Raw genomic sequence first — 12563 nt, 5'->3', positions numbered from 1 at the left:
ATTGCCATTTATATAATTAATTTGAAAGTTTGGTTATATGCGTAATTTTTTTAGAAAACTTTATTATTTAAAAAAATATCATACAATTCATATTTTAATGCGGCTTTTAATTTACTACAAAATAAAAATATTGGTTTTAAAATTTGAACTGTCTAATTTTAATCAAATAATGGTAAATATGAGCAGTGAAACCTTGTCTAGAGAGAATGCATCATTTCTCTAATCAAATATTAAAATATTAGATATATTAGACAACTATCTTATATATCCAAATTACTTTATCCATTTATAATCAATGACTTAACCACTCATACATAAAAGTAATAAACATCTGTTTTTCACTTTACATTTATAAAAATGATAAACATACATATTGCTAACTACAATTACTTTTTGAAATATAATCTCCCACTTCTATTTATACATTTTTGAATGTATAGAATAATGTAATTTTCTAATATTCTTAAAATATTAATGAAAATGTACACAAATTAAATTTATATAAAAATAGAAGAAAAAACAGATAAGAAATTGCACCACTATTCTTTTTAGATTCCAAATAATTATATGTAGACACTAAATTTAAGACAAGGAGTTGTATATTTTATGTGATCGATGTGTCCCTTGATCAACCCAGGAAGCTCACCTAAGTTATACATTTTATGTCAACAAAGAGATTGATGAAATCAATTAATCAATAAACTATACACCTTTTTTTAGTTTCTAAATTTGACACGAACAAAAGAATCCAATATACGTGTCATACTCATGTGTGCATTGTCTTTTTCATTTTCAAATCTCAGATCTTAATTAACAAACTATATATTATTTTTCAATAATATTCTGAATATACCCACCCAACTTGGTGCATGGTTTATATACACATGACACATGGAACCAAATAACATTTATTTTTATTTTTTTCTGGTATATACACACATCATTTTACATTATCATATATTTTTCTATATTCAACACTAGTTGGAATGACACATGACCCACCATAACATACATTTTTTCCTGTATATATACAAGCACAAAATTCAAAGCCATAGCATATCCATCATTTCTATAACTCTCTGAAAATCTTACAAGAAACCTAAAGAACCAATAAACTCAACTATGGCTTGTTGGTCTGCAGAAAATGCCACAAAGGCCTATCTTAGCACATTAAAAATGGTAAGTAATATTTTTCTCATATTATGTTTTGAATTTTAATTTAATTTAATTGTTACATATAGTGTAAATATTTTTATTTTTTTTAATCTAATTTTTTGGTTTTTTTTTCTTCAGGGTCAAAAAGCCAAAGAACCAAACGTAGCTGAATTTATATCAGCACTAGCAGCAGGAAACAATGCACAAATGATGATTGTAGCATGTGCTACAGTTGCAGATTCCACCACACTAGCTTTAATTGCTGCTGCTAACCAAACTGGTGGAAAAGTGATTTGTATTGTGCCTAACCATAAAGCTCTAAAAGCATCCAAACATGTCTTAGGAAAAGCTTCTCATCAAGTTGAGTTCATAGTTGGAGAGCCTCAAGAAGTGCTTGTGTTGGAAGAATATGAAGGAGCTGATTTTTTGCTTATTGATTGTAACATTGAAAACCATGAAGAGATCTTGAAAGCAATAGAGGAGGGTAGAAAGGTAAATGATGGTGCTATTGTAGGGTATAATGCATTTAGTTGCAAAGGGTCATGGTTGTCAAGTGGATCCAAGACTCAGCTTTTGCCTATTGGAGAAGGGCTTTTGGTGACTAGATTTGGGATGGGTGGGAATAGTCCAAAATATGGGACAAGTAGAACATTGGGGAAGGTTAAAAGTCATTGGGTTGTTAAGGTTGATAAATGCACTGGTGAGGAACATGTGTTTAGGGTTAGATCTCCTCACGGAAAAGTTGTTCATGCTTGATTGATTATGTGATTTATTTTGTACAAATTAGTAAGACAAAATTAGGTTAAGGATTTTGATTAGTGGTCGATGTTTGTGAACATGTCAAGATTTTTGATATTGTGAAATATCGTAGTTAAATGTAACTGATGCAGTCTCAATCGCGATTGATGCAGTCTCAATTACGATTGCATCATGGATTCAAAAACATAAAAAAATATTATTGTAGTTTGAGAATTTTGCTTAAAATCTAATTAAATTATCAGCTATTAAACTCCATTTCCATTTTATTCCTTAGCAAAATGGAGTAAGTCATATTTTATCATGTTTCAAATTTTATGAATTGTTGTGTTTTGGATATGTATGCTTTAATGAAGAGGCTATGTACAAATTTATGGAATCTTGGTCAAGTCAAATTCATACCTAAATCCGTGACAAAAGTTTAAGTCATTTAAAGGGACACATGAATCTTAGAATATTTCTATTTGGGTTGGTTAGACTTTAAATCTAAAACCTACCAATATAGTGGATGAGCATGAACATTTTAAGGATAGAAGTGTACATCCAATTAGGCATGACATCATACCTCAATTAATTACCCTATCAATTACTTTACTGGAGAAAATCCGCGAGTTTAAGTTTACAATTTTTATGACTACAAAATATGAGAGCAAGTTGGATAATTGGGGGCTCTATAAATGTCCCTAAGGTTATGTTTGGATACATAAAAAATATCGAAGTGGAAGGGAGCGGAAGGGATGAAATGGAACAGAACGGAACAAAATAGAATAAAGATATCATCCTATTGTTTGGATATGTCATGATGGAACGGGGTAATTTTATCATTCCGTCCAAATCGGAGGATACAAAAAATGATGGAAAGTGATGGAATGGGGTGAAATGCATTTCATCCATTACCGCTCAATTCCATTCGTTTTTAATCAATCCAAACGATATGAAACATAACTTTATTCTATTTCATTCCGCTCCATTCCATCGTATTCCATCAATCCAAACATACCCAAAATCCGTCTTATTTATATCAATGTGTACTTTATCATTTTAATTTTGATATTTCAAATATTAGTTATAACATTATAGTTTTTTATTTTTATTTTTACTTTAGTAGTTGAAATGTATGTGTGAAAATTATAAAAAAAATATTATATTTAATTTTACCTTTTATTTACTAATATTACAATTAAAAAGAATTATTTATAAAAAGTTAAGATTGTTTACAACGAGGAGATGAGAAGTGGAGGATACAACTCAATCCGTACCGTTTAATTAAATTTGGAGTTCAATTGTTCATCTTCGACAATTTTTTTTTTGTAATCAAGGATTTCCATTAAAGCGAGAACAAAGGATTCCCGAACCTTTATACGAAAATACGGGACAAAGACCCGCCAAAAGAAAAGAGGAAATTACAAACCAATTACAAACCTAATATTACGACATAAATAGTAAAGGATCTTTACTAAAATCGTAAAAGCTAGAATTGGGGTAAGTAATTTCACCTATACAATTCCATTTCCACACCAAATATTTAATACTCCAAACCATGTCGTTAACATTCCACTCGTCGTTTCGAAAGCACACTCCATTCCGACAAAGCCAAATGGTCCAAGTTGTAGCAAGCCAAATGACTCCTCTCTTTTTCTCCCTTAAATTCTTCCCTTTACAAAAAGAATACCAATCCCAAAAACATGAAAGACACTCCTCCTCCGAAACGTACGGTTTGTCCACCCAAAAAGCAATTTCTTTCCAAATATACTTCACTATTTTGCACAAGAAAAAAGAATGTTTCCTATCTTCCAACTCAACTCCACAAAAAACACAATTTAATGACGTCAAAGGAAACTCTATACCTCTAACCTTCAATAAGTCCTTCAAAGGGAGCCTATTTACACAAAGTCTCCATCCGAAAGTCCTTATCTTGTAAGGAACCTCCATCTTCCAAATTTTCTCCAAAGAACCATCGCACCTATTTGGAGGACCATAAGGAATACGAAAAGAAGCATAATGGCCGTAACAAGAAGCTACCGTATAATCTCCACCCGCGTCACCTTTCCACTCAACTTTATCGCGATTTTCCCCTCCCACCACCATCCCTCCTAATAACTCCTCCAAAGCATTGAAATCCATCCTATGTTCCAAAGACAAAGATGGAAGATTCACACCTAAATCCCCCCACTTCCAAATCCCGTTCCTCCATCCTCCCATACCGGCTACCGAAACAAGTTTTAAACTAGACAAAGAAAATATAACCGGGTATTTCTCCCTCATCTTCGACAAATAACACGACAAATAACATATTTATTAAACATTTAGAATTGTGAAAAGTAAAAACCATCCTCCTCCCACCTTGTTGTCATGCTTCAGTTCAACTATTTCATGATTAAATACTTTTAAATTTATTCTTTTTAATGATATTTTTAAGAATATAAATTTTATCCGGAGAAGAAAGATAGTTATTTTACAAATTAAGCTATTATTTAATAAAAAGCAAAACAAACTATTAAATTAAATGTTTTAGTAAATTAAATCAAATGTATTAAAATATAAAAAATTATTCCGTCAAGTCAATTCAATTAATAATTATGCAGAGACATTAGATATAGAGACTCAAATTCGAACCCACATCATCTAAGGTTTATAATTTTAAAGAGTGAATTTCAGTCAAAAATCACTTTTATATATATATATATATATATATATATATATATATATATATATATATATATATATATATATATATATATATATATATATATATATATATATTCTTTCGCCAACCTTACATCCTATAGAATCACTCAAGTCTCAATTGTATTTGAATATTTGATCAATTTTTGTTAAACTAATAACTTTGATTCTACTTGATTAGAGAGTTGAATCCTTGAGCAGAGCATCCACGTGAAAAAAAAAAAACAAAACAGGCTGTATACACATATAACCATATGAGAGTACCTTAAACTCGTTGTTTTGTGCTAAATTAAAATCACCTTGATCAGTCTCTGCTACCTCTAACGTGGGACATTTGTGTGTTTGTCTATGTAATTTGCAGCACAAACCTTGAATAGTGGTGTCTGCTTAGTTGTAATATTAATGTATAGCATCATGTAATTAAGAAAATAATTATTCATTAGCACTCAACAACAGCTAATTGTTGCATAGAATCACTGCCACCAGCATTAACGTTTTATCATGTGAACTTCAGAAGTCTTGTCTTCAAATACTATAACAATTGCTTCTTATAATATTCTGTTTCTGAAAGTATATATAATAAACTGTTCTACTTATTAATCTTAAATACCAGTAGCTAGTACAACATTATCAACTCTCCCAACATTTTTTCTGTTCATGCACGCAGACAGCATGTTGGAGTTGATTCAGATTGAAGTTTCTTAGAAAATGTTTCACATTATTGAGTACTTGGAAGATCTCAAGTCCCACGCACATTAGTGTGAAATAGAAATTTAAAAGAGTTTATATAGAATGTCATCTCTCATCTTGCAAATCGGTTTTGTAATGATGAGTTAAGTCAAACTCTATTAATATGGTATCAGAATCTATCAATCGGGCTATAGGCCGCCATCCACCGTTTAAAAAATACACGCACCAAGTCCAAAAGAATGTTGAGCGTGAAGGGGAAATAAAATTTTAAATTAATTTATATAGATTGTTACGTCTCACCTTACAAGTCAATTTTATAAAAATGAAATAGTCAGAGACACGTGCTGTCGCCTGGGTGTATTATTTGTGGTGTAGTATTTTTTGAACGATACGAAAAAATGTAAAGTAAAGGAGTTTGAACAAATTGCATATATATAATGGAAATTAACCAATTAAAAAAAAAGTTTTACTAATAAGATATTAGTAGTATGAAAATCAAGTTCTAAGTTAAAATAATGATTCACAAAAAAGGTTTAAGATAGGTCAACACCGATAAGTTCATTCATATATTAGATTATTTGATAAGGTTTGGTTGTTGGAGATATATAATTGTTATTATAAAATCACTAATAATTAAAAATATTAAAAAATAAATATGAAACAAATCAACACGATAATATACGAATGCACTAATATTAAAGTTGATTTGTTACCCCCTCCCGAGCATAGATAAACTAGTAGATAATTTCGCAGGCTTTAAATTACTTTCGTTTACGCGTATTCAGGGTACAATCAAATCCCAATGGCTAAGGTCGATAAAAAATACACAGCCTTCATGACAGACTCGGGAAACTATTACTACAATGTATTGCCCTTCGATCTGAAGAACGCTGGCGCAACATACCAACGAATGATGAATAAAGTATTCTGAGGAGAAATTAGGGATATGCTCGAAGTTTACATGGACGACATGATCGTCAAATCCCAAGAGGAAACCGACCATGCGCTCCATCTTAAAAAAGTCTTCGAACAGGCCAGAAAATGTAAAATGCGATTTAATCCCGAGAAATGCACTTTCGGCGTTCGGGAAGGTAAATTCCTCGGTTTCTACCTAACCGAGCGGGGAATCAAAGCTAACCCAGACAACTGTAGGGTTTTTCCAAGTTCCCTACACCGAATTCAAAGAAATCTATCCAATCATTAAATGGAATGTTCACATCGTTGTCCTGTTTTATGGCCAAATCAGCCCAACACGCTCTTCCTCTCTCCAAACTTCTGCGTAAAGAGGCTACGTTTGAATGGAGGGATGAATGCGATAAAGCCCTCGTCCATCTCAAACAAGCCTTGTCACGACCACCAGTCCTTTCCCGACCTAACAACGGGGAAATCCTTTACTTATACTTGGCCGTGGCATCGGAGGCCGTCAGCGCTTCCCTCATCAGAGAGACCCTAGAGGGACAAAAGCCCTATACTTTAGAAGCAAGTCACTCCAAGGTCCAGAGCTCAGATACCAACAAACCGAGAAAGTAGCACTGGCCCTGATCAACGTCGTGAGGAGACTGAGGCATTACTTCTTCGCAGACACCATAATGGTACGAACCAAACAACCAATAAAACAATTGCTTGGGCGCCCCGACATGGTCGGACGAATACTCTGTTTTTCGCTGGAACTGTCTGAATTCGACATCAGATACGAAGGAAGAAAACCCTTAAAAGCACAAGCATTGGCTGACCTCGTAGCCAAAATGACCTTGGCTGAATCCCTAACAAGTGACGCCCGAAAATAGACCATTTACGTCGATGGAGCATCCAACTCGACAGGTAGTGGAGCGTGCATAATCCTAGAAAACAGAGAAGGCACCTTAATCGAAGTATCCCTCACGTTATCTTTCCTTACTTCAAACAACCATGCAGAATGTGAAGCCCTCCTCGCTGGATTAAGACTAGTCGAGGATATAGGGGCCGAGGAGATCGAAATTTTTACTGACTCTTAACTCGTCGCATCCAAGATATTAGGTGAATATCAGGTCAAGAACGATAACCCCACGGAATACCTGACCCTAGTAAGAGGGAAAATAGTCATATTTAAATCGGCCAAAGTGAGGCACGTCTCTTGCAAGCACAATACCCGAGTTGATATCTTATCCAACTAGCAAGCACCATGAAGAAAGGGGGAAATAAATCTGTCATCCAAGAAGTCCTACCCCGACCAAGCATCAAAAAACTGGCCACGGCCGTCGACATATATGTGATCGGGGATGCCACTTGTTGGATGACCCCGACATACAACTATCTAGGAAATGATGAACTACCAAACGATCCAAAAGAGGCTGCTACGGTCAAAAGAAGAGCTTTCTCATACGTTTTGGTCGAGGGAAAGCTATATCGATGAGGATTCTCCACCCCTCCTCAAATGTATCGAGGAGGCCAAAATCCCTCACGTTCTACATGAGATCCATGAAGGAATAAATGCCCAACATCTAGGGGGAAGGTCACTCGCTCGAAAAGCTTTACGAGCAGAATACTATTGGCCCACTCTGCAGCAAGATGCCAAAGAACACGTCAAGAAATGCGACAAATACTAACGGTATTGGGACATGCACCTTGCCCCTCCTAACGAGCTCAAATTTCTATCCCCTTGTCCTTTCACCTGGTGGGGGATGGATCTCCTCGGATCGTTCGTCATCGGTTCTAATCAAAATAAATATCTGATAGTGGTCGTCGACTACTTCACCAAATGGATTGAGGAAGAGGCACTAGCCTAAATAACAGCACAAAACATGCTCCATTTCTACAAAAGAAACATACTTGCCCGGTTTGGCGTACCCTTAGCTATTGTCATCGATAATGGAACCCAATTTACCGATTAGAATTTCCAAGAATTCGTCACAAGACTAGGAACAATATAACATTTTGCATCCGTCGAGCACCCCTAGACCAATGGTCAAGCAGAAGCAGCAAACAGAGTAATCCTAAGAGGTCTCAAGAGGAGGCTCGACAAGATTAAAAAGAGATGGGTCAAAGAGCTACACAGCGTACTCTGGACCTACAGAACTACTCCTCACTCAACTACAGGAGAAACTTCATTCCGCCTAGCTTACGGGACAGAAGTAGTGATCCTCATCAAAATCCATGAGCCAACCAGGCGAATAGAAGCTCCTCTCGACGAGGAGATGAACAATGAGGCTCTCAGAGAGGAGCTTGATCAGGTCGAAGAAGTTCAGACAGGTGGTGCCCTCTACGAAGCCTCACTCAAACAGAAAATCTCCTTGCGATACGAACTCAGGTTCATCAAACGAGAGTTCGAAGTAGACAGTTTGGTACTCAAGAGGAATCATAAACTCTCGCGAAGGCAAACTAGCAGCTAACTGGGATGGCCCATATCGCGTTCGAGCGAAAAACAAAAAATGGAGCCTATTACTTAGAAAACCTATAGGGAGAAGAACTTGCTCGACCATGGAACGTTGAAAAGCTAAAACAATATTACAGCTAAGACCTAACACAGTATCTCCTCCCTGGCGATGAAACGTTCACGGTCATAGGTTTATCCTAGGTACAACCAGAGCGCCTCATGTTGAAACAAAAAGACAAGAGTCCGCTCTTTTGACGAGCACACACTTAGTCCTTCGGGGGACACTCAAATCGAGCTCCCCCATCGTAATCGTACAATGACGGTAGAACACCCTGCTCGTGAAGGGACTATTCACGCTGTGAAATTCGGGCTTCATATCAAGGAAGCCTGAGATTCACCTGAGCCATGCACACGACCCCGATAATTCGATCAAGTTCCCCTCACTTGACGAACTCTTAAAATGCCGAGCAAAACCTCCCACGTTAAAAGCTACAAGCATAAAATACATAATAGCTGGAACTAAAAAACATGCACACATATACGAAAGTAAACTTGGCATAAAAACATTGTGTTCGTCACTAGACCATTACGGCTTGGACAGTAATATACGATACATTTGAATCAAATGAGGGCATAACCCCCAGATCAAAAAGCTGAAATAAAAAGGCACGCAGGACAAAAACTTAAACGATAAAATATTACAAGATGACATCAGACATTCTCCTCCAAAGGCACGCTCTGATCATCCCTAACATTGTATTATTCTCCTCCGCTATCTTCCCCATGGTCAGGAACCACTATCTGCTCATCAAATACCCAGTGAAGATTCTCGGTACCCTCGGTCACCAACTCAACCCTCGGATTCACGATCCTCAGTTGGGATATGGTCAGTTATAGGTGTATTGGGTAGTGGCCAAGCAGTCATTCTCGAGCACCCTAATGTAGCAAATCAAATCCACTAGAGTCCGGTGAGCTTTCTCTTCATCCATCTCATCCTCGGCAGGAACTAGAGATCGACGAAGGGCAGCTTCCTTGACAACAGCAGCTTGCATGACCTCATATAAGGTCATGACTGTGAATACAAGATCACACTCACAAAGATGTTTTTGATTCATGGCAAACTCAACAAGCATACAAGCAACAAGGTACAAGCAGAAGAACTCAAAGAAAAGCAAGCATTGGTCACTCATAACAGAGCAGGTCGACCTACTATGCATACAGGTCGACTCAACACAAGCAAAATAAGAGGAACTCAGAAAAACAGCAGTCAGGTCGACCTACTCCCAACACAGGTCGACCTAAAATGAAGAAATTTACATATCATTCTGGTAGGTCGACCTACACAACAACTAGGTCGACCTAATCTGAGGAAAGGTCCCCAAAACGCATCTGAAGTGGATTCTGGTCGACCTACTTCGTTAACAGGTCGACCTAACTGGGAACAAAAGACATCCAAAGGATATGCAGCTCTGTTAGGTCGACCTAAGCACCACAAGAGGTCGACCTATCTGATCAAAAATGCCAAAATTTCTGGTTTTCTCTGCTCCAACTGATAAGCTCTCATATATATTGTCCAAGGTTCAATTATTGCATGGAACACCAACGACTGAAAGATACACAAAGTCTTCTCATCTTCGTTCTTCATCATCTCCAACACAATTACACATAATCATTCTTGCGTTGAGGGTTAGTGATCGAGTTCGATAACGTCCATGGAACGGAATTGAAGATTCCTAGTGGGTGAAGATTTGTGGGGTTTTTGGTGAATAAAATTCGAGGGTTTTGTCCTCCAAGATAGGTGTTTCTTGGGGGTTTTTATCAAGAGGTTTCATCGAGGATCCATCTGAGTGTGAAGATTGAAGAACAAGGGTTCAAGGCAATTCAAGACACTGCAGAAAAGGGATCAAGTGAAGCTCTTGGATCACCTTGATCTGGCCCAAGATTAAGGGGGGAGAAGATTCAAAGGATCGACAAATTTGGTTTATTGTTTATCGCTTTGTTTTCTTCTTTGTATAAACTGCTTTCAACATTAATGGAAGATTTCCCAATTTCAATTTGGAGTTGGGGGCAGACGTAGTCGTAGCGAGGACGATCGACGAACTGCCTGAACAAATATCGTGTTCTTGTCGCTTTTATCTTTTCATTTACGTTCTGTTCATATTTGGTCATAATTGCAAAATTGATTAACGATTCAAGTGTTAAAATTGTGAATTAAGGTTCTGCATAAACATCACAATTCACCACATCTTGAATCATCATCAATTTGAACATTATCACCAAGTGTTTGTCTTTTTGCTTATTCCATTATTACTGCATTGCAAACCAAAGTTTGTCAATTTAGAAGTTAATTGATTTTCAGCTGTGAAACGTATTGATTCGATAACATATCACTTCATCATTAATCTCAATTATCTTGTGGTTTTGTCACATATATGACCCTTGCAATAACGGTCCGTAATAGACGCAAGTCGATTCAGAACCGCTTTCGCTTTGGTTCGAAATAATTCCGAAAAACTCTATGAGATCTATTCACCCCCCCTCTAGATCCTCAGGCCAGCGTCTAACAAGTGGCATCAAGAGCTCTGGTTTATTCCGTGCTACGTGAAACACTTATTGGAAAGATGGCTTCTGTAACACCCCATTTCTACCTGACAAATATATGCAAGAATCAGAGTTTCAAAATTTCTCAACAATAAATGAGGCGTCACATGTTCACTTCATAACAAATCACTTCATCGCATTTAGCGGATACATAGCACCTTTAAAATAGCATAACTTATTTTATTAAAACACAGCGGAATCACTTAAGAATGTATTCAATAAAATATCTTCAGTTAACTTAACATTTTGTCCAACCAAAATGAAACAATTAAATAGCAACATCAATAATAATATAAATCGTTCCCCCCCCCAGAGTGCTACGTATCAGAGCGACAACCGACTCGAGTAACGACAACTAAATCTTCATACTTGAATACCTGCACGTTGCCAATATAAAGGCAACGGCGAAACAAGAGAAAAGGGTGAGATATCAAATCATATAAGTGGGCATATGATAAATTGCATGCTAGGATTCAGACATATAAAATCATCACATCACAAGTATCAATAGCTACTATACACATCATACTTCTACAGTTCATTAATCTCACATACTTTTCATCACACAACAAGTCATAATCATGTAAATAGTATCATCTAATAAATTTCACATATTCAAGTGAGCACAAAATTCAATAGTATAATACTCAAAAGATTCAATACTATTATCCCAAATATATACACAATCCATCATTATCACATATTCACACGTTTAACCAATTATATATCAAAACATCACCAATTTCAATTATCACATCTCATGTACACATGACAATCACATAAATGCATATATTCCAACATCACTTAACCTCAATGTGACTCAATGCAAGACATGTGACTCTATGCATGTGGTACCCAATGTGGACCCAAAGTTCCACCGCTTCCGATTCATATAGAATCTAGCCACGCTTCAGATCCGGACAAGATCAAAGCCACCAAATGTAAACATATAGTTTACCGCTTTCCGAATTCACTCTAGAATTCAAGCCCCGCTTTTGTTTCAAAGCAATACCACCTTTGTTTCAAGGCACACCATGACATGAATGCATGTACAATGTTGACATACATATGCAATTAAGATCATCTCTACCATCTTAATATTTAGCATATCACAATAATTCAACTCGATGAATTATCCACCAATTATACACAACATTCACAACACATACATATCATTCACATATAAAAGGCCAATTAATCAATTACGATTCACAAAATCCAATTAACACTAGTAACCATACTATCTCATGTTAATTCTCATTTTGCCAATTATATATGAACATACACATTTAAAATCAAGCAATTAATCATTAAAATTAATGCT

At 36.1% G+C, this 12563-nt stretch overlaps 2 protein-coding genes across 2 annotated transcripts; one reads left to right on the top strand and one right to left on the bottom strand.

Annotated features, from left to right (window-relative positions):
* The first annotated feature begins 987 nt into the window (after positions 1-987).
* On the top strand, positions 988-1973 carry LOC131636413 (uncharacterized). The gene is made up of 2 exons (XM_058907020.1): positions 988-1179; positions 1294-1973. The coding sequence occupies exons 1-2, from the start codon at positions 1123-1125 to the stop codon at positions 1909-1911; spliced, it is 675 nt and encodes a 224-aa protein (XP_058763003.1). The 5' UTR covers positions 988-1122; the 3' UTR covers positions 1912-1973.
* Positions 1974-3339: 1366 nt separating this feature from the next.
* LOC131636414 (uncharacterized) lies at positions 3340-4176 on the bottom strand. The gene has a single exon (XM_058907021.1). The coding sequence runs from the start codon at positions 4174-4176 to the stop codon at positions 3340-3342; it is 837 nt and encodes a 278-aa protein (XP_058763004.1).
* Between the last annotated feature and the right edge of the window lie 8387 nt (positions 4177-12563).

Source organism: Vicia villosa, unplaced genomic scaffold (assembly GCF_029867415.1).
Source record: "Vicia villosa cultivar HV-30 ecotype Madison, WI unplaced genomic scaffold, Vvil1.0 ctg.001719F_1_1, whole genome shotgun sequence".
NCBI lineage: Eukaryota > Viridiplantae > Streptophyta > Magnoliopsida > Fabales > Fabaceae > Vicia > Vicia villosa.
Note: the sequence above shows the minus strand (reverse complement) of the source record. Positions and strands in the feature narration are given on the sequence as shown.